We start from the raw sequence: 23,157 nt of genomic DNA on the forward strand, positions 1-23,157 counted from the left end.
GATTGTTTATGTCAAAGCTGATGGTAACTGTGGATATCGGTCGGTTGCCGGTTTATTAGGTATGGGTCAAGACTCTTGGTCGGTGGTCCGCAACCATTTGCTTAAAAAACTTGCCAAATTTTCATAAGACTATATCAAGCTCTTTGGTGGCACGGAGAGATTTAAGGAATTAAGGATGTCACTACTTGTTGATGGGTTAACCAAGGTATGTAATTTATGTATTTGATTTTTAAGACTTAACTTTGAAATTAAGTTTGACGTGTATATTTGTTTCATTCAGGTGACTACGGATAAGTGGATGGATATAACGGACATAGGACATGTCATTGCATCAAGGTATAACGTAATCATTGTATCCTTATCTAAACAACAAAGCACGACATTCTTTCCTCTTAGAAGTCAACCGCTGGCAAATTCTTCATTGCATTGTATAATTTGTATCGAGCATGTGTATGACAATCATTTTGTTGAGTTAACACTTTTTTCGTTGTAGTCCTGATCAGCAGTGAACTCCGCGACTGAGAGAAAATGCTCGTATATCCAGCACTACAAAGGTAACATCAAAATGATAAACATTAATAATGAAAGTCTAACAAAATTTAAAGTTAAACATTGTTTAACCTCAACGAATGAAAAATATGTTTGTTACCTGCAACAGTGTGATGTAACCGTCAAGCTATCGGTTGCTGCTCATAGAGGCATCGTTCAGGTGGTCGTATATATGCACCAGCGCAGCTACTCCCCGGGCATACCTTCCGGTCTGACGAGGTCATGAAAGGCCTCCAAATACACAACATGAACATTGGTTGCACTCTTGTTAGCAAACAGAGTGCAACCCAGAAGATGAAGAAGATATGCGCGAGCCGCAGCTGTCCAATGACCTGCCTGGCATCAGCGCTCGTAGATATCACATACCCATTGTAGGCGTACGTACGGTCCACGACACTGCCCTGTCTCAGCCCTGGCAGCCTCTGCAGAGACCATCAATAAGTCCACCAGCATCTGAACCGCATCATCCACGTGCAAGGGCTGAAAGGCGTGCAAGTTGCCAACCACGGGCATATGCAAAAGCGACGAGACATCGTCCAGCGTGATTGTCACCTCTCCCACAGGGAGATGGAAACTGGACGTCTCCCAGTGCCATCGCTCGACAAACGAGGACAAAAGTCCCTGATCGCCAGTGTCTACGCAATCAGACAAACTATGGACCTTCCTCCCGTGAGAGGATAACTTCAACTCAGGACGCTCCTGAATTGAAGTATAAAGGAACGCAAAATTCGTTAAAATCATCATTTAAAGGAAAACTAATTTCAATCATAAAGTATAATTAACAAGTAACTAAAAATAAATATTATAAATACCTCTCCCGTCCATACGCTGCAAGCAACGTGATCCGCATACTGGGTCAGCACGGATGGGTTGCTCGGACCACCCAGAAATCCCTCATGCTCATCCTCAGCAGCTTGTGCACCTGTGTCTGCATGAATGTCTACCCAGTGCCCTCTACATCAGTTGGTGCCATCGGGTCATCCGGAAATACGTCAGCCTCTACATCTGGCATAGGGAGCACTGGCTCATTGTGCGTTGCAGTCACAGGCACTTGTTGCCTCCGTGCAGATGCGGTAGGCCGTTGACGCTGCGGAGCATCATCGGAATCATCACGATCTCCTCTGCCCACACCTCTGCCAGTAACGTGACCTAAGGCACGACCTAATCCTCTGGTCCTAACCATGATCTGCAAATGAGTACCGCAAATTCCATCACTGATTTCGTTCACTCAAATTTCATTAGTCGAATGCTAATTTCATTGACTCAAAGTCATGCAAGTTGTCAGGATTTAATTGAATGTAGGGCTGTCATTCACTCAATTATTTATTTTAAAAGTTGTCAGGATTTCATAAGATGGGAATGTAAAATACTGGGATGTTGCATCACATTCATCATTTTTTTAATTATCTTCATTTGTGTGCATTAATGTTAAAATTAATCTCAAAACCAAAGTTTTTATTCATGTGCATGTTTTGGTCTTTGTAACAACTATTTGTGCCTATAACAAGTTACTTCTATGATAAAGTATGCACATTGTTCCTTCTTTTTAGGACAAGTCTAATGTTTAGATTTAAAAGCTAACATATAAATAGACAAAGAACACTTAACCTCAAACATTTTGGCTCAAATCGAGCTTCATATAAGTGCTTCATTCAATTTTTGGACCGAAAACAATTTCTTTCCAAACAAAGGTCTAACAAATTCTTGCATGTTAGCTAACTTTAATCTTTGGATCAAAACCAATTTCCTAACTTGCTACTCAATTAGGTTACTTCACTACTTACTCTAAATGACAACAACAACTACAAAAGACATTGGTAATAATAGAAGATATAAGACTAATCTTGGAAATAATATTAAAACATCTACATCACTAAGTGGTCAAGACTCAAGACCTTTATTCTTGTCAACTAGATTCTACTAATTAAATTTGAATTTTAAAATGAGGCACAATAAGCTTGTGCATTGTCCTTATTTAAATTTTAATATGTACTCCAATGATGGCTTTCAGCAAAGTTGATCCATGACAGGCAATATATTCAACTAGGAAAGCAAATCAAATTACAAAAATATGTATTTTTCAACAAATAACAGTTTCATGACCTAAAGGATTGTCCAATGCACCTGTTGTTTTCTGTATCAGATGTTATTTCTGTTGTCTAATCCACCATTGTGACTACTATGGTCAAAATAAACAAAAAGTAACTTTTACTAAACATTGACCAACAGTCTAACACTGTACAATTAGTATACGCTTTTAAATCTATGCTTTCACCCATCTACTTGTTCAAGCTGACCTGGGACCATTAGATAACTAAACACCAAAATATCTGCCATATAAGAGAGGATTCTTATGAGCATTTTCTCAAATCACAGAAACTGAAGTTGGTCCATGTGATATTGTTAAATGGTTAAGAAGGGTTGGTTTAGCATGTTTAAGAAGCTCTTTTTATGGGACACACATTCCTCACAAGAGAAGGTAAAATGTTTTGCCTCTTTGACTAAAATTCTTTTTCAGAAAATTGTGCTGCTCAAGAGACATAAGCCCCCCTTTTTTTTCATAAGGAGAAAAGAAGAAGGCTTGGATATTTGGGAGGGTTAAGACCAAGAGATTGCCTTCAATTACAACTCGAACTAGGCTAAGATGACCAAATTGTTGTGAAGTAAATATACTGTGCATAGTAAACCAAAAATGTAGTGTCCATAGCAAAATTTAATTCAAACCAAAAAAGCCCCAACAGGTTCCAAGAATATAATATACAACTTCATAGTTAACAATGCTCTTGCTAAATTGACAAACCAAATTGTGACAACAATCTAATAAGAATAATCCAAATTATAGGTATTATTTAATCTTCTACCAAAGTAATACACAATGTTGAAAAAAAATTCTATAATATATAAAGTACATACAATTCAGACTTGAAACAAACACCTTGTGAGAAAGAAACTCAATCCACCAACTTAATCAGTAACTTGCAAATTTCAGAACAAAAAGACACCAAATTCAAATGTTATTGTATTCTACAAATAATCCCCCAAATTTCAAAGTATTATAAACTAACCCTAAATCCTAATTTCAAAAAAACTCACTATTTTTAAATATTTGCCAATTTTAAAAATTAAAGATGAAACTTACGGATAAACTTGATCTGTAAGATGGTTGATGAAACTTATGGATCAAGTTGATCCGTAAGTTTCATCAAACATCTTACGGATCAAGTTGATCCGTAAGCTGCTTCCGGATCAAGTTGATCCGTAAGTTTCATCAACCATCTTACGAATCAAGTTGATCCGTAATCTTCACTTCTACTAACAAGTTTTTACGGATCACCTATAAAACATTTACAGATTAAATAACAATGCCGACAATGCTGGCAATTGAAGACGAACAACTACTTACCTCGACAATGCCAACGCGGAGGGAGAACACCACCCTCAAAATGCCTGGCCTACTCAACACTAACGAGCACCACGATCGCAGAACACAGACTCCCGACGCGGATGAAGAAGACGACACTCACGGGGGGAACGCGGCGCGGAGGACCTCGACGGTGGGTCAAGCTTTTTTGAAACCAGCAACCACTTCACGCAAACAAAACGAAAGGAAGAAGAACGCGACTGAGGTGAGGTCACGGGTGAGGAAGGGGACCAAAACCACTTCACGCCAGCAAGAAGAAGAAAAAATGGTGAGGGATCACGAGGAAGAAGAAGGCCAACGTGGGAGGGAGGGAGGGAGAGAGATGAACCGTTTTTTTTTTTATATAAATTAAGCCGGGGATACAAATGTATTTTTGCATCAACTGTTGGGTGCACCAGTAAAAATGCTGGGTGCACCTAGCAACACTTTTTTATCTGTAGTGTTTATATTTCTGTGCTAATACGCTGATGCATCTTCCTTTTGTTGCAGAACTTCGTGGGATTGTCTGGAACTGGTGGTTACATTACTACTAGCTCAGACAAACAAGGCATTTCATTTGTCCTTTTTCGTTGATTTATTAGTTATCATTGATAATTGTTGGTGAGTTCCTCTCATTTTATTATTCTAAATGTGCCGTTAGAAGAATATTGCCTTTGGATACCTTTTTGATAGATACTATTATAGACAAAGTTGTTAAAATATTTGAATTAGCTGGAGAAGTGGGAATATAGTGCAGTAATTCCATTGATAGGTTTATGAATAACTGTTATGTTATGGTATGAACCACTAGCCTTATACGTGTATCTAAATAGTGGTTTTAGAATAATAGACCCAAACCTCATGCCTTTTTTCTTGAATTATATTAATTAAGATATTGTTCTATGTTAATTATGTGTTCATATACCACAAGGCTTTTCCCATGCCAGCATTATCTATCAAATTCTACAGTTGGGACCCTCTTTCTGGGAAGAAAGTGGATGAGTCTGCAGAGTTTATCACTTCTGTTTGTTGGCGCAGTCAGTCCTCCACCTTACATGATACAAATTCCACAGGAAATATCAAAATTCTGGAGATGACTTAGGTTAGTCTTTAGTTGGGAATAATGATTGTAAATGATTGGCTTTGTGTTGGCTCCTTTTCGCAAGCTGATTTCTTGAATTAACGGAGAAGAGAGAAGTGGAGGTGGCAGTGGTGGAGTAGACGTAACTGGTTTTAAGGAAATTTTTAATCTCAAAAACGTTTTTTTTTAATCCTGTATATATATTGCTTGCATCGACATGATATTCAATTCAACATTTAAGACTGACTATTTAGGGGATCCAAATATTACATAAAATGATTATCATCCCTCACAAAGACTTTTAACCCTAGAGATAGAGGGGAGAAAAAGGCTTTAGATCAATCATCAGGAAAACCAAGGAGATTGTTTATATGCTTGGCCACTGGTGTAGCATCACCTGGAGAGTAAGGAAAGAGAGAACTTAAATCCATATTTGCTATAGTTTGATGGAGTGTTTGAGGACTAGCACAATACAGATGTTTTCTATCAGCAAGTTCTTCTGCTAACTCACTTTGATGATTATCCATCAAATCTTCATTTACAACCACAATTAAAGGTTTGCCCAGCTGCAATGTCTCAAATATGCTACCCGACCCTGCATAAATTCAGAATATTTACAGTTAGTTACCTATAGCCCCAAACAATAACAACAAAAATAGAGGTTACCTAACCCTAGCCCTAACAATAATAACAACAGAAACAAAGGTTACTTGAAGTTTCGTCATTGTTGTCCTCTTTTATGTGAATGTCCTCTCAGCTTAATCACAGTACAGCACCAAATTCAAGTGTTTCTTTTCAAATCATTATTTCTAAAAAATAGTGGCAAATGGAATAACAATGCTTTCTACCTGGAAAGTAATGGAATAAAAATCCCAGCCAAAATCAACTCACAAAATCCATTTTAAATAAGATAATAAGATACAACCAATTGACTTCCGTCACTCTGAAACTTGTCACATCCTTTATAAAGCTTGAAACTATTGAAGGAAATAACGATATTCAATAATGTACAGCAGGTATGGGCAGCACAATTATGAATAGGAGGAACTCATCCACTAACAACATTGGTGTTATCCGTAATACCCAGCAACCATTTCCATTTTATGTGGGGAAAAGAAGAAGGAATGATAAAGCAAAAGAATATAGGTTATTCTTTGCTCCCTTAAACCAGTGTCACAATTGCACCCAGTACATTGAACCAATAGCTTTCTAATCCAAGTTTGTGTTTGAACCTAAACTGGGGAGGCTCACATCAAATGGGCCCAAGGAATGAAGTGGCTCAGCCCCTAGTAATTAGGATGATGAGAATTGAGATCCAAGTGAGTTAGGAAAGGATCCATTAATAATGGACTGTTGGTAGTTATTATCAATGTTGTTAATGGCGGATGACGGTTCATGGTGGAAAGCCAAAAATCCGCCATAAAAATATGACGGATGGCGTAATAGAAAATGGCGGATGTCATGGCGGACAAAAAAAAAAATATACATATATATAATTATAAATAACCAAGTTAAAAAAGTTTCATGAGTTCATACAATAACCAAGTACCAACACCAAATAAACTCATTAAAGTGTTCAAAATAAGAAAAGGATAAAAACATAATGCAAAGTGCAAAGTGCCATTTAAAAGAGGACTGAACAGAAAAAAAATGTGGTGTCAAATAAAAAAATAAAATAAAAATGGGTGTCAAAAATAAAAAAAGGGTGTCAAATAGAAAAATGAAAAAAAAGCTGCAGACATAAAAAACGGGTGTCAAACAGCAAAAAAAAAAACAAACAAAAAAACAAAAATGCACACTGAAGTTGCGCCGTCGACGTTTGCTGTTCGTGCGGGTGCAGGATGCGGGGTCGTATGCATATTGCGTCGCCTTCGCGGGGTCCTGCAGAAGCGGGGTCATCGGTGCTGGTCGCTGCTGGGTGTGGGGTCATCGCCGCTGGTCGCTGCTGGGTGCGGGGTCGTCGCTGCTGGGTGCGGGGTCGTCGCCGCTGGTCGCTGCTGGTTGCGGGGTGGTGCGTGCAGGTCATGCTGCTGTGTTCTGTGCTGTGCGTCCTCCCACTGTGCTTTTGCACTTCCATTTCGGGTAGGATTGGGTCGGGTCAGCCCAACACCTACCGCGCAAAAAACCAAAAAAAACCCGCTATTCCGCCATGGCTGCCATGGCTGTGGCAGCCGCCATGGCGCCGCCATACCCAACCCGCCACGCCACCGCTATTCGGTGGCATTTTTTCAAATTTCTGCCACGCTTTTCCGCCATGGTGCCGCCATGGCCGCTATTTGATAACACTGGTTATTATTAAGAATATATATGTCATAGAAAATGACAGATTTTGTGTTAGCAATTTTGAATTAGAAGCTGGATGATGGCAGTTACAACAATAAAAGCCTTATACCACTAGGTGAGGTCGGCTAGATCACATGACGCCAATGTTTCAGAAAAAATAATTAGGAGTATGTATCTGGTAGAAGGGTGTGAAATTACTAATTAGAAAAGTGTGATTATTTGTAGATAGAGAATATTCTCTGTAGGAGACACTGTCTCTACAACAACCAGTGTATTGCCATATTGTGTAATTTGTGTTCATTATTATATTTTATTAGCTTATCAATTGGTTCTCTATCCTAGGCCTTGTTAGGAATGCTGTCTAAAGTAGATTATTAGTTATCCAGCTATGAATAGAGGCAGAGAAAATAAAGGCAGTTAGCTTGTCAGTTTTGGTTAGAGAGACTGAGCACTCAAACTCTTGCAAAAGATACTGTTGTTATATCATTCTTGCTCTTCTTGACCCTGGATACCCATTGATCCAATGTCGGAGGAGGGTATTCAATAAAATTTTCTTTCTTGTCTGTTTATAATATAAAATCTGAGTCACAAACTGTAATGGATCCATATAAACACTAAAACAAAGCTAGTTAGCATAAATTTCGCCATGTATTTTTTCCTTGTCATCCTTATGATGCAATGGAGAAGAGAGGAGTGGGGCCACCCCGTGACACTACGCGGCGGCATTCTAGCGCTGCAGCCTTGCAATGTTAACTACACTGGTTTCAACTAGTTTGACAAAAAAAACATGTTTAAGAATCCAAGATTTTCAACTTCAGTTATGAACTTTCCAAGTATTTTCATTACCCTTGGACACTTAATTTCAGTTATATACTTTTGACCTGTGTTCTGATTACTACAGGGAAGCCTATCTAAGTATGCTAAAGGTCCAAATAGCTCTTCATTTGACGTTCAATTTTATATTTTTATTGTTCATTAAACGTACAGCTATTAATGGATGCAGGATATTATTTCATAGGGAATAGTCACTAAAGGATACACTTTGATGTGGGACAGGAATTTGGGAAGACTTAATACATAACTCAACAGGTAAAGGTTATCAGATAGATGCTAAGTTCTGCCCGTCTTACTCATGCAGTTTCAAACAGTGTTTGCAGTAAAGATTATTTGGGAGTCAAAGGGCTGAACAACAGCATCAAGCCAAAAAGAACTTGGCTGCTTATTCAGAGAAATAATGTTACTCCAGCAGCAGTGGGATCCCATAGGATGTTATTTCAATAGTTCAGGGCACTTACCCAATGCTTCAATCATAATTCATATTATGCTTCCAACAATGGGATTCAGATGGGGAGTTTTATGAAATCAAGGCACGGCTGATCAAATAGCTGGAACTATATGAATGTATGGATTCTTGGAGGTCAACACCTCCTGAGCATTTACCTAACCCTTCATCTCAAGGACAAGGTGAATCTTTTTCGTGGGAATATTGTTAGAAACAGGCTCCTAATTGAGGAACCTTACCCTACACAAGCCCAAGATATCAAGTGATCCAACCCTCATTAGTTACGCCCTGTTAGGATGTTTTTAGAGTAGTTTACTAGTTAGTGAGCCACAAATAGATGCAGAGTGTGGAAGGGAAAACAGTTAGTTGGTAGTTTAATGAGAAAAGGACTGCAAATTCCTGGGGAAGACACCATTATTATCATTCACGCTCTTCTTGACCCTGGATACCCATTAGCCCAGAGTCGGACAAGGGTATGCAATAAAATTTCCGTATTTTCTTTTGTTGATCCCTATATTCTGAACTGGTATATCAGTTTGTTTCAAAGGAAGAAAGGTTCTCAAATATTAACCAAACACCATTGACACGAAATGATTCATCCTGACGGCTAATAAATCCACATGGATGGGAGAGCAGAATACAAAATATGTACGCATTAGACAAGTTGTAACAAGCATACCTGCATGGCTAATGACAAGAGAAGCTGATCTGAGATGATCTGCAATACTGGATGAAAAAGTGAAGTAGTCTACAGCCAAAGAACCATCTCCTTCAGACTACGATTCAAAAAAAAGAAAAAGAAGTTAGTAATATGAATGAAAAGACTCAATAAAAGGAGAAGTATATGGTAAGGAAAAAGAGAATAATAAACTCTCCAAATTGTTATCTCCCTCCATTTCTGCAGTCCGTTAAACTGAGGTGCATGTACAGTTAATCATCGTTAGTTTGTTTCAACGGGTTGTTAAGTTGTTATTGAGTTTGTTACACAGATACATACATATTTATCTGATGATCAATGCAAAGTAAACCTTTCTTTCAAGTGAGCTTGGAAAGCTAGTTCAGTAAATGTTGAAGTGAGAATTTCACATGCCCATGTCAACATAAATTGATTTTATAATTTATTTAATAATTATTACAAATGAAAACTCACAACCAAAGAAAGTGGCATCAAATTAGAAAACAAAGGGAAATAAATCAGAGAGGGGAAAGTACCTTAGTAGGAAGATAGGATCCACGACCCATTTGGATGAGAAGGTGGGTGTAGCCTTTTGCAAACAAGGCTTGTTTAACATTGTTGGAATCCACAGCTCTCACAAGAGCATCGAAACAGGTTGTCCCTACAGTCACAAAAACCACTCTCTTTTTCTTATCATTGCCTTCATCGTTCCCCATTTAGCAACACCCACTCGATTCAATTCAATTATAGTCTTCCCTCCCTTGTAGTGACACCAGAGACAGCAACTAGCCTTCAAGAGAATTGATTTCATCATTAAGCTGAGCATATCAATGAACAAAATCTATCGAGTGAAAACTGAGACACTACCCTTCTGGTCATTGTGTGTGACCATGGAGTTAGAAAAAGGAAATGGATTTTCTTTTTTTGTAGGTGCAGTAGCCCACTGGGTTGGGTAAACTGGGCCTAGGTCTTGTTGATTTTTTTTTCTAAATTGCCTTGTGATCTGATAAACATTAAGCAATGAGTTAACCTTGTTCCAGGTTCAAATAATGTCTTCCTTTTCTGTTTATCTAATTAAACTAATTAAAAAATATACATTATTAAAAAAATTATGGTTCCCCAAAGCAAAGTATTAAGCAATTAATTTAGGTGGTAAATATTTGAGTAAGGTCTCAAGTTCAAATTTTATATATGCAAAACCCAACTAGGGAGAGTTTTTTCTTGTGTTGGGGAGGTTCCTGGCTTCCCGCCTCAAACAAAGTTGCCTAGTGTAAAAGATACATTTGATCCTAAACCAAAAACAAAACTTGAACCAGTCATTGACTCGGTCAGGACGTTGAGTTACTGGTGAAACTAACGAGTCATTGGTTGAACCGTTACATAAATTTCATATCTAAGAGAATTTCAAACTATTCAACACAAGCTAATATAAGGAGTCCTTACTCCAAATTGAAAGCCATTACCATCACACAAGGTTAAACAATAACAAACAAGATTTCATAAAAAATTAGTTCAAAACATAATTAAACAACCAAAGTTTTATAATCTTTTTACAGCTCACAAATAATAACCACAACTAGATACAAATTTTGTTGCAGCTATCCCTTTGATGGGTTACATTGTAATTAAAGTTGAGATGGCTTATGCATGATTATAGAATCAAACTCCCCTTGTTGCATCCTATATCTCTAGTTTTGCCATTCACTACTGTCATTAAAATTTAAATATCTTTTTTTCTACTTGAGTAAAGTGCTTTTGTTCAGAACAAGTAAATGGTTTTGAGCTCTGCCAATTTCATTCTTTCTTTGCCAAACCTCAGCCAGGATAAAAGAAGAGGGTTTAGTTAGGCAGTTGACAAACTTATGGTCTTTTCAATTTACAAGTTAACATTAACAATGAACTTTTCAATTAGATTCATGTTATCAGATTCAAACATGCTTCTGTGGTACTTATGGTCTTTCTATCCACAAGCTTCTATCACAAGTTACCATTAATGGTCAGAAATTTACTGCTATATAGCTTCTCTTTTCTAAGAGTTTCTCTTTTCTTGCAAGTAGATCTTAACCTCAAGATCTGATCTTGCTAGGATCCATTATTAAAATATTTTGTTGGATCTCCACGTGAAGATCCAGTTCTTCTACAAGAACTCCCAAGATCTGCAACAATTTAAGAAAAAAAATTGATTTTTTACTCTCTCTCCACAACATCCCAGCAGGAAGCAACTGCTAGCAACGGAAAAAAATGGAGCTTTGAGGAGAAGGAGAACAACCAGATACACAACAACACCAACACCAACACCAACACCAACACAGATCTCAAATCATGAACGATTAAAACCGAAAAAAAAAAACAAAACAAAAAAAAGAACAGATCAGGAGAGGGAGTGTCACCGTCTTCGAAGGAACAGAGGAGCTGCACCCTCTTAGGTCCATTTCCTCCCCATATTCGCCGGGGCGGAGGGGCGCGCGGAGAGGGGAGGTGGGTGGTGGAAGAAAAAAGGGAGAGGGAGGAGAGGGTTGGGGCGGAGAAGGATGACCAAATCAGCATAACAGAGATGACTTTGATGTAACAAATAAAAATTACAAAATAAAACTCACGATGATTCGGTCAATTTGTGAGAGAGTGAAGCGGTGAGCGACAGTGTGTCGGAGAATCGGAGCGCCGCCGTGTGTGAAGCCGATCTATAGCGGCTCCCAAATTGGCGGTGAAGCTATGGGGATTTCGAAATGCTCAATGTTTCAGTTAACTGGTGCAGCCCAATTTACTGGGGGTATTTTTTTTAAAAAAAATTATCAATGCTATGATTTTTTTTTTAATTGAAGTAGTAAATCTTTTTGTTTTTTTTTTAATTTACAACTTTAAGTTTGTAAAGTTTTTTTTTTTTTTTTTACTTCAAAGCCTTTAAGTTTTTTTAAAGTCGTAAATAAATATGACTTTTATTATTTTTTGTTTTATGTTATTTTTTTTTTAAATTGAAAATAATTTTGTAAATTTATTTATTTAATAAATAAATATATTTTTACTTTTTTTTATTTTATTTAATATTTTATATTAAATAAAAAATATTTAAGAATATACAAAATGTTAAATAAAATAATATAAAAATTACATACAAACTACTAAATAAAACTAAAAAAAGTAAAAAAACTATTTATTAAATACTTGAATTAAAAAATTATTTATAATTTTTTTAAAAATAATTAAAGTAAAAAAAAATTGAAGTCATATATTTATTTACAACTTCTAAAAAAACTTTACCACTTAAAAGTCATAATTATTTTTAAAAATAAATAGAAATCATAAAAAAATTTATGACTTTAATTAAAAGAAGTTTTTAAAAAATAAAAGTAGTAACGAATGTTATTACTTTCCGCTTAAAAGTCGAAACATCTATTACGACTTACCCTAAAATGGATAATAATTCAAAAACAACTCCTAATTAGCAATTTCAAAAAAAATTACCCCCACTTGTTAAATTGGGCAGTGCATGAGGCACTCTTTATTTATTTATATTTTTATTGTACTAATGTTTTTTATACTATTTTTTATAACTCACTTTCACGTTTCAACTCTTTCTTAAGGTTATATTTGATAAAATTACTTGAAAAATTAGTTAAAAGTAAAGATTAATAGTTAGAAATTGAAAAATTAACTTATTAAATAAGAATTATTAGATAAAACTAACAGTTAAAATAGTTAAAAAATATAAAATGACAGAAATAAGCATATTTATTTTTTACTATTTTATGTTATATTTTTCATGTTAAGTATTCTATTATTAATCTTATATTATTTCTTAAAATATTTTTTAATCAAGTTTAAAATAATATAAGAAATACTCTTAAGTAGACATTATATATTTATTATGTTAATTAGTGTAATAATTAAAATAAATCATCTTATATAAAATTATTCAAAAAATAATAGACAAAATATAGTGTTGAAATAATAAATTAAATATTATAAGTGGTATAATGGTTGAAATAAATATTGTAACATAAAAAATGTAAAATATAATAACAAAAAAAAACCTATCATCTATCATTATTAATGTCTTGATTTATACTGCTAGATTAATAAAATAAATACTATAATCATTAAATTAAGAATGTAATATAAAAATTTCTATAACATAATATAAAAAATAAAATAAACTAGAATACACATATGATCTATTATTTCATATTAAATTAGTAATATTGTTGCAAACTTCTTTCATCTCATTAGATGTATCCTCTATATTTTTGTTCGTGTAGATTATATTCCACTTGGGTGCTTGGGTTTGTGAAGACTTGTTAGTACCATTAGCTAGACTAGGTGCTTGAGTGCTACTATGATCTTGTTCATGTGGTTTGGGTACTAAACTCATGTATGAAATTAGGCAAAAAAAATATGATTTTCATTTAACAAATCTTACACTTGAGAAGCATATTGATTATATTCCCAATAAACAACACTTCCATCTCTCTCATAATCAGTGTCTTTCCTATTAATTTCTTTTATCTCCTTTCTCACCATTCACATTCTCGAATTGTTGATTTATTATGAAATCTTTTAACCTTAGGTTTCTCCTACAAATAAATGGATAACTAATCATTAAAAATTGCTCTTTTCTTAGGCAAAAGGGATTATCATTACAAGGCATAAGACATGTTAACCAAATTACAAAAGTAATGCCTTACAAAAAGGATGAATTATCCTACACCACTAAATTCATAACTTATGAAAATCAAATAAATCTAAGCAAATAATACCCTCACTAAATGCAACCCTTATAATTTATGAAAGTTTGAACAATTTCAAAAAAAAAAAATCAAGAATAAATGTTGAATGGTAAAGAGAACCTATCGAAGCACAATCGTTATCAACGCCTATGTTTTTTTTCATTGTTTTTCTTTTTTTACTCATCCATACTGGAAAATTTCACAATCAAAATACTATAAAGAGAACCTATCATAACATTATATGGGGAGTGGAAAAAAAATTAAAAATACCATTACCTGAAGAAAAAAGGTTAGTGTGCATGTTGTGAAATAAAATGAAGGGGTCTGCATGTTAGAGGGAAAAAGGAAATGACAAACATATAATTGAGTAAAAAATGAAAAACAATAAAATCTTGGTTTATTTAAAAAGGGTAAGTAGGAAATTTGATAAATACATTAAGGATAAAAATGAATAAAATATAAAGAGCTAGAAACTAACGTTTTAAAAAATGCTACTTCAAGTAACATTTCAAAAAATGCTAGAAGCTACTAAAAAATCTTACTTATTGAGAAGCCAAATGAGCTTTTCAGCTAGTAAAAGAAGCTAGATGAAATGTCTTGCTGAACATAGCCTAAGTCTTTTGCTCGACTCTCACAATGCTCGCTACGATCGCAGCCTCTGCTGTCTCACGGTAGCACCCTCTCTCTCTCTCTCATGCACAATGGTTCAGAGTAGGTTCATGTCCCATCTCTGTGATTTAGGTTTTGATTTCAATTTCAGTAATTTGTGAATCAATGCTTGGACAAGAAGATATGAGCCTGTGATTGTGTGTTGTTTGCTTAAGCAGTGCATGAAAGAAAAGAAGAAGAAGGGGGAATCAATGTGATCATGTAGATGAATGGGTCATAGTTTATGAATACTAGGTACCATACTCCTTTTTTGGAGTAGATGAGAAAGCTCAAAATATTTTCTTCTTTGTGTGTTTGTTGAATTACTAATTACTTTTAAATAATTGGTGTAATTGTCAAATTTTCCTTCTAACTTCACCTAAATTTTGTCACTTTCTGAAACATGAAGAACATGGAAGAGAGATTCTTTTTTTTGGCATGGATTTTTAGAATGGAACCTTAAGTCATTACTTATCAAGGTTTTAAATATCAGTTGTAGTTGTGTTTGTTGATATCATGGACAAATGCAACCGATGTGATCCCAGTTGTGATCGCAAATAATTAAAAAATCTTGATGTTGCAATCCAAATCACGGTTGCAGACTGTTTATTAAAACCTTGCTACTTATAATAGGATTGAAATTAACAGGTCTATTTATGTTTTTTACTACTCTAGATACTTTCAATTTTGTTTCCATAAGCCAATGTTGATTTCTTTCCTTCATGGTGGCAATTTTTTAATGGTATTGTACTAATTTTGCCATTTAGCTATGAGCCTATGAGGATACGTTTTTACCATCCTTTCTTCTATCATGTGTTTTGTTGCCTATGACAAGGTGTAAATCACCTAATCATCTCATAATTGTTTCTGGTTATTAGGATTGGTAATTTTTTTTTGTCGTAGGTGTATTTCAATTGTTTCTTGTTCTTAGAATGTCATATTGAACACTACAATGTTGAAGATTAAGGTGAAAACTTCTAAAGAATCCAAGTTTAATAAACAAAAAAGTATTTTGTTTACAAAGATATAGTAAAAGTTGCATAAAGGTTGCCCATTGTTACCAAACCAATGCTTGATAGTAATTTTACATACTTCTTTTAAGTCTGCAAAACTTTGAAGTTGAACAACTCCTTTAACAATATTCCATATAGAAAGTTGAGCCTCTTATATCCTTACAATATAATTATATGCTAGGATGGTGTTATAATGAAACATGTGCATGAACTAATCATAACTTTGATTACTAGTATAATGTCTTACCTCCTCTTTGATCGCTAGCTATACTTTTCTCAATAATTTATTAAATTAAATTATCGTAGTTTCTCTTATTCTACTTGTTGAGTTAAAAAAAAATGATTTCTAAGTTTTTCTTAAAGCAATGGATCTAAGTTTTTCTTGAAACTAAATATATTAATAAACTTGTGTTGTTTGTAGAAATGTGTTGGAACACTTGATGAGATAGATATGTGTTAACTCTCTAAAATAGTCTGCACTATTGTGAAATTTATCAGCAAATGTACTGAGTCACAAGTAATATAAAATGCTAAGAACCGAGTATCGAATCACAAGAAGTTTGTTTCATTCAGAAAAGCATTCATTCAATAAGTAGACATTTGTATAAAATCAGGAAATAGAAATAAGCAAAGATATTTTCTTTAATCCTAAATGTGAGAGATAAACAGATGATTAAAACGTTGGGTCCTTCTACTGAGTAACTTGATGTAATTAGATATTTTTCTCTATTTAAGGTTGTTTCTATGTTCTATGTTGAGGACAACTATCCCAAACTAGGATTCTTCGCATGAATGGGCTAATTCTATTTAAACCTCGTTCTTTGATCCCTCGTATAACATATTGGAAACTAAATCCCTGCACTTCGTGTCCAGACATACAGTTCTCTAGCCTGCCCTATCAAGTTCTAAGGATTTAAAACACTTTCCAATGCTAAAAATCCTAACTTTACACACACACGGGTGATCAGTCCACAAGTATGTAAGAATTAAATGTAGATAGAAGCAATGAACACATAAAAACAACTTTCAATAGATAGTAAAGAGTTTTACATCAAGGCTGAGCAAAAATTCCCAACAAGAGCTTTAGTCTTCCATGGCAAGTTATCACCTTTCAGCTACAATAGGGGGTTTTGGAAGCAAAATTCAGATTGCACAGTGGTGAGGATGTCTCCTCCACATCTAGAAACCTAAAAATCACTCCTAAACCTAGAATCCTCTTGAAAGTTGAGATCTTTGGCTTTGCTGCGTCTCTCTTCACAAAAACTATCAGAGCTTCTTATTTTTCGGCAACTTTAGCTTTTAAGGGCTTTCTATCCTCGAAGGCTCGCTTAACGCCATTTTCATGCTAAGCGAGGGTTAGTGGATTTTGGCTTAGCGAGCCAGGCGCACTTAGCGCCAGAAGAGACAATTGACTCGCTGGGCGAGTTAATGGCACGCTGGGCGCGTGCATGCTTGGCAGATTCTTTTCCAGATTCTCCTAACTCGCTAAGCAAGCTGAGTGCCTCACTTAGCGGATGTTGCTCGCTAAGCGCATAGCCCTCGCTTAACGAGACACTAGCTGCTTCAACCTTCTTCTTCTTCATCTTTTCACCTGAAACTGAAGTTGAACCACATTAATTCACAATAAAGGGAATACCTATTGAATAAAAACTAAACTAAACATAAAAATATGTACAAACCTACAAAAAGAACTATAAATTGGGGAAAAAAACATAATTTTATAAAGCTTTTCAATACAAAAGTTAGTTGTAAATGACAACTAACAATATGTCGATGACAGTTCTTAATTTTATCTCCTTATTCACGAATGTTGAAATTGTGTTCTAAATTGATGTTGAGTATATACAATTTTGCTAAATTCTTGGAGATTTTTGTATTCTCTCCAAAAATAGTTAAAAAATAATGTTTAATTTTTAAATTATTAAATATTGTCTAATATGATTTTTTGAATTATTAAATATAATCCAATATAAAAATTATTTTGAAAATTATTAAATAATTAAATATCGACTAATGCTTATATTTGGTAAATTTTAAATTTAAATTTTTAAATAAATATTTGAAAATGAAATTTGTATTAGGTGATAATTGAATTATTCTATCCAAACAAAAAAATTAAAATAAAAATATTTGAATTACTTTATCTAAACAAAGCATTTGTAAAATGATGGGAATTCAATTGCAAGTAATTCAAATGTTAATGTATTTTTAATTTCCTTGAATTGCTAAAATTCCTAATTCACTGGGTAAGACTTTCATAATATCTCACTATTTCTTTCTCACATGGACCATGCTTTTAATGCTTGATCATTCAACAATACGGGTGGGCATGGATTGGATTCTTAAGAATTCAATCCACATCCAATCCATATCTACTTAAATGGATTGGATCTTGAATCTATATCTATATTTTTTTAAAATAATTTGAATTCAAGATCCAATCCATTTAAGTGGATATGGATTTGGTCATATCCAATCTATATTCACTTAAATGCTATAATGATTTTTTTTTATAATTTTTTTACTGTAATAAAAGTTGCAGCCTCTCACAAGTTGAGGTTGTTGTTGTTGTCTTGGAATTACCGAAATTGCAGAAAAATACAACAGGTGTTACAACTTTGATTGTGACGCTGTTGCAGGATCTTCAAGACAATAATATAGCAGCCATAGTTTTGAAAGACTAGTTTGACCCATCCAAAAACTGTTATACACTTCCAAACTGACTATGTTAATGTAACCAACAATAATTCTTAAAATCACAAGATATAATATGATCTGGATACTTTAAATAAATCAATAATATTTGTAAAGAGACAATGATCATATCTCATTAATACATAACTATATCAGTGTATGATGATCACAATTTACTAAAAATTATGACGTGATCATAAGAAAAAACACATTTACAAATCTTCCCCATACTCATGTATAAATAGAGAAATTCTTTCTCCAATGAACATGTCACAAAAGTTAAATATCTTCACTCAACATTTGTTAGAATGTCACAAAAGGTATCACTAGTCCTGTCCAAAACAAGGCTTGACTCTAGATAATTGTCTTCTATTCAGTATAGAATACAAAGTAAAAGATAAAGTTGTAGTTGTAATCTTATTCCAAGTATAAAAGTTGTGTAAAAAACTTATTGGTCAATAAAATATTTTAGGAACACAAACAAAATTAAAAGATTCTCCTAGTATACATATCCAGGTGAATCATGTGAATACAGGTACTCCACCAATATTTGGCCATTTTCCTGGCAAAAGGACACTCTTTTCCCTAATTTTCTAAGACACTACACAAAATATCCAAAGTAGCACAATAGTGATCAAATTTGGATGGGGAGTTTTGAGAGGAATTGATTTTTTAAGTGAATTCAAAATATCAGACATCAAAATGACATGTTTGGTATAGACCAATCTTGTTCTAGTTGAGTAAGAGCACTATAGACAACAAAGCTTGAAATTTTGAAATCCTTTATCTAACACTGCCTTGATAAACTCTGGAAATCATAAGCTTGAGACCTTCATTCCCAACAGTTATCTTGCAAATTACTAGTAATTTTGACAGACCTTTTTCACAAAACATTGAAAAACATAAGCTTTAGACCTTCCATCCCAATTTTCTTAGCTGCCAAACACAAAAGCAATGCTACAATTTAAAAAACACAAAGCAATTCATGCAAAACTTCGATTAACAACAGTTAACAGTTTACAAGTACATCTTTTTCTTACCAAATTTGTTAGGCACCACCAAACAAAGTACAATGACAAAAAAAGAATCAAGAAGAGAGAAAAAGGGTTACAATGATTTGGGGTTTGACAGCAATAGTGCAAGAGATTAGTCCCATCTTTGTAAAATGTAATAACACTATGTGTATTCAAATTGTATATTTTACAAGTTTACAATGTGAGAATAAATAGCATAGCAGCTTGTGCAAGCAATTAGTAATTAAGATAGGCTAGAAATAAGGCAACAAAATGACTGAGAATAAGGCAACAAATTAGCACCATAATGGCAAGTTAATTATGCAATATTTTGAATAAGTAACCGGTGCTAGAATGAAGGGCTGAAGGAGAGAATCAAGGAGCAGCATTGCCGGCACATGTGGATGTACCAATATGCCCCCACAATATGGAGGAGTGGTCAACGACACCAATCTTGGAGACAAGGAAATCATGTTGTGATCGAGAGAGAGGCTTTGTTGCTAGTTGGTGACTTGAAGGTACATGAGACACCGTGAGTTCACATTTGGCAATAATATCACGACCGAAGTGGTAATCAATAGATAAATGCTTCATTTGTGAATGGGACACTGAATTTTCATAGAGATACGTAGCACTGATATTATCTGAGAAGATGTTTGGCCGTTTAGGTATTTGGATCCCAAGCTCCATGAGAAGTTGTTGTATCCACAAGAGTTTAGACATGGTGGTTTCGATTGTGTGGTATTCAACCTCAGTGGAAGATCTCACAACTGTGGACTTTTTTTTGCATGACCTTGAAATGGCATTGGGGCCAAGATAAACGATGTAGGCACTAGTAGACTTCCGATCAAAGTTGTCACCACCCCAATCCGCATCACAAAATGCAGTGAGATCAAGATTTTTTGTAGCAACAAGGTAGAGATCATGGAAAATAGTGTGCTTGAGATAACGTAGAATGCGCTCGAGAGCTTGCATGTGAATGGATGAGGGTGCTTGCATGTATTGGGATAACTTATTGACAACAAAAGCCACATCCGATCAAGTGATGAATAAGTAGTGCAAGGATCCAATGAGACCGTGAAAGGAAGAGGAGTCATAGCTAGGTGTATCGTCATTAGTGTCAAGTGAGCAAGTGGTAGACATTGGAGTGCATATTGGCTTGGCATCAGTCATATTTCCTTTCTACAATATGTCTCTAATATAATGTTTTTGAGACAAGAAAATTCCACTGGATGTAGGAATGAGTTCGACACCAAGAAAGTGACTTGGTCTCCCAAGATCTTTGAGAGAAAATTTGTCAGCTAGAGTAGCCTTAAATTGACTTATGAAATTGTCATTGTTGCCTGTAAGAAGGAGATCATCAACATATACCAAAAAAATAGGAGGTGACATTATCGTGCTTGTAAATGAAGAGTGAAGAATCAAATTTGGTATTGAAAAATCCATAGGCAACCACAAAGGATTTTAATTCATGGTACCAAGCTTGAGGTGCCTACTTTAGACCATACTGGGCTTTATGGAGCTTGCACACATAATGAGGGAATGTAGGATGAACAAATCCTCGAGGTTGGTCCATGTAAACATTTTTAGAGATTGTACCATGCAAGAATGCATTATTAACATCCATTTGTGTTAGAGACCAACCTTTTGAGATAGCAATGCACAAGACTATTTTGATTGTTTGAGGTTTGATAACTGGACTAAAAGTGTCTTTATAATCAATACCTGGTTGTTGATGAAAGCCTTTAGCAACAAGTCATCCTTTGTGACACACAATGGATCCATCTAGATCTCTTTTCAAGTGAAACACCCATTTGTGCCCAATGATATTAAAGTGTGGTTGATTAGGAACTAGAGACCATGTGCCATTGGTCATGAGGGCTGTAAATTCTTCAGACATAGCTTGTTTCCATTCATGACATTGTAATGCTTTGGATACACATGTTGGTTTGTTTGCTGGTGGTAGTGGATGTTAGACACAGAAAAAATCTTCTTGGGTTTGACTATTCAAGCTTTCCCACGAGTGATCATGGAATGGTTTGGCATTGCCAAAGTTGAAGACTGTGAAGTAGAATCTGCTTCAATTGACTGAGATGAATATGAAACATGTACAAGTGATTGGTGGGGGAGTTGTATTGTGGTTGGGATGGAGGGAGAAGGACTCACAGGTTGAGTTGGTGATGAGGTATCATTTTGGGTTAATGAATTGGGAAGTGAATCGGGTGAGGTGATGACGGGTGAGTGGGGCCATTAAGGAAGGTCAATGATGGTTGGATTTGGAATTGGGATAACTAAGGTTAAGGATGGTGAATCATAATGTGGAATAATGAGAGGTTTTAGAGAGGCTGAAGGGGAGTCAGAGATTGGCAACGAATTTGGGTAATAAGGAAAAATGTCTTCTAAAAATTGGACATACCTAGAGTGATGGAATTTGTTTTTGAAATTGAAACAAATATAGGCACTTTGTGTAAGACTATACTCAATAAATAGACATGGTTCAGACCTTGGTTGAAGCTTGTTATTTGTATAGGGTTTAAGCCAAGGGAAACAAAGACACCCAAAGGTTTTTAATTTCTTGTAGTTTGGTGGGGTTTTAAAAAGGACACGGTGAGGTGTGCTCATGTTAAGGCCATGGGTGGGTAACCAATTGATTAGGTAGGCTGCTGTTTGGAAGACAAAGGACTAGTAATGTGGAGGAAGAGAGACGTGGTTTAGGAGGCAATGAGCAATTTCAATGAGGTGGAAGTGTTTTCGTTCAGAGAGACCATTATGTTTAGAAGTATGGGGTGGGGTTGTGAAGTGGGAGATACCATTGGCCTGTAAGAATGGTCGAAGTTTGATATATTCTTCGCCATTGTTAGAATAAAGGGTTTTAATTTGGGAATTGAATTGCCTTTCTACCAAGTTCTTAAAAATTGGAAATATGATTGAGACAACAGACTTGAGTTTTAGTGGATAAAGCCAAACATACTTGGAAAAATGGTCCATGAAAATTACATAATAACGAAAACCATCAATTAAATTAACTGGAGTCGACCCCCATAAATCCGAGTACAAAATTTCTAATGGGTAAGAACTAGAAATTGAGGACGTTGAGAATGGTAGCTTGTGGCTTTTATTGGAAAGACAAGGTAGACATTTAGTGAGGGAACCATAATAGACAATGTTGTTTGACTTGAGTGCATGAAGAAGAGTTAGTGGTGCAGGCTGACCAAGTCGATGGTGCCATAGCTTGAGTGTTGGGTTGAAGGTAGCAAAGGAAGTGTGTGGGGCAGGTGTATGCGGTTGGAGCCTATATGCATTGTCTTCATTCAGTCCTCGCAAAAGAATCTCCTTCATGTGCAAGTTCTTTACCTCAAAATGCCAAGGGTAAAATTCAATAGAAACCTTGTTAGTTTGGCACAATTGAGAAACAAATATCAAATTTTGAGTAACATTGGGAACATAAAGGATATCATAAAGCTTTAAAGAAGAACCAGTAGTGGAAATAGTTGTTGAACTAGTATGAGTAATAGGAAGTTGATTACCATTTGCAACTTGAAGATTATTAGTTCCATGGTAATCTTTTTTATGGACAAATTGCTCATGTCATTGGTGATGTGATGGGATGCACCATAATCAAATAGCCAAGAGGGTGAAGATGAGTGAGAGACCACTTGTTGGGCCACATGGGCAGTTGGATGGCATGGCTTGTTTGGGTAGCCATGAATCTTGTAGCATTGCTTTGGTGAATGACCAGGTTTTTCACAGTATTGGAAAATGGTAGGATTGTTGAGTGGTGGCATGTTGGTGTT

The 23,157-nt window shown here is 35.1% G+C and overlaps 2 protein-coding genes across 4 annotated transcripts; both read right to left on the bottom strand.

The window, feature by feature from the left end:
* Positions 1-459: 459 nt before the first annotated feature.
* Positions 460-1,732, bottom strand: LOC114416167. Its single transcript, XM_028381037.1, has 3 exons — positions 1,541-1,732; positions 916-1,248; positions 460-546 (listed from the first exon to the last, which is right to left on the bottom strand). The coding sequence occupies exons 1-3, from the start codon at positions 1,730-1,732 to the stop codon at positions 460-462; spliced, it is 612 nt and encodes a 203-aa protein (XP_028236838.1).
* Positions 1,733-5,209: 3,477 nt separating this feature from the next.
* On the bottom strand, positions 5,210-12,030 carry LOC114416860 (UDP-N-acetylglucosamine transferase subunit ALG13 homolog). 3 transcript variants are annotated; one of them, XM_028381901.1, is made up of 4 exons: positions 11,869-12,030; positions 9,808-10,056; positions 9,275-9,371; positions 5,210-5,625 (listed from the first exon to the last, which is right to left on the bottom strand). In XM_028381901.1, exons 2-4 carry the CDS (start codon positions 9,985-9,987, stop codon positions 5,369-5,371), a joined length of 534 nt encoding a protein of 177 aa, XP_028237702.1. In that variant the 5' UTR covers positions 9,988-10,056; positions 11,869-12,030; the 3' UTR covers positions 5,210-5,368. The 3 variants fall into 3 exon arrangements, with proteins under 3 accessions (XP_028237702.1, XP_028237699.1, XP_028237700.1); XM_028381898.1 differs by having other exon boundaries at positions 9,808-10,061; XM_028381899.1 differs by lacking the exon at positions 11,869-12,030 and adding an exon at positions 11,662-11,853 and having other exon boundaries at positions 9,808-10,061.
* Between the last annotated feature and the right edge of the window lie 11,127 nt (positions 12,031-23,157).

Source organism: Glycine soja, chromosome 6 (genome assembly GCF_004193775.1).
Source record: "Glycine soja cultivar W05 chromosome 6, ASM419377v2, whole genome shotgun sequence".
Taxonomy (NCBI): domain Eukaryota; kingdom Viridiplantae; phylum Streptophyta; class Magnoliopsida; order Fabales; family Fabaceae; genus Glycine; species Glycine soja.

Excerpts from the sequence above, each read along its gene's own strand:
- LOC114416860 (XM_028381901.1), bottom strand. The coding sequence starts at position 9,987 with ATGGGGAACGATGAAGGCAATGATAAGAAAAAGAGAGTGGTTTTTGTG. Across the intron at positions 9,372-9,807 it reads GATCCTATCTTCCTACTAAG|TCTGAAGGAGATGGTTCTTT; the intron begins GTACTTTCCCCT and ends TTTGAATCGTAG. Across the intron at positions 5,626-9,274 it reads TCTTGTCATTAGCCATGCAG|GGTCGGGTAGCATATTTGAG; the intron begins GTATGCTTGTTA and ends GAATTTATGCAG.
- LOC114416167 (XM_028381037.1), bottom strand. The coding sequence starts at position 1,732 with ATGGTTAGGACCAGAGGATTAGGTCGTGCCTTAGGTCACGTTACTGGC. Across the intron at positions 1,249-1,540 it reads TGCCAGATGTAGAGGCTGAC|GAGCGTCCTGAGTTGAAGTT; the intron begins GTATTTCCGGAT and ends ACTTCAATTCAG. Across the intron at positions 547-915 it reads CGTACGTACGCCTACAATGG|TGCTGGATATACGAGCATTT; the intron begins GTATGTGATATC and ends TTACCTTTGTAG.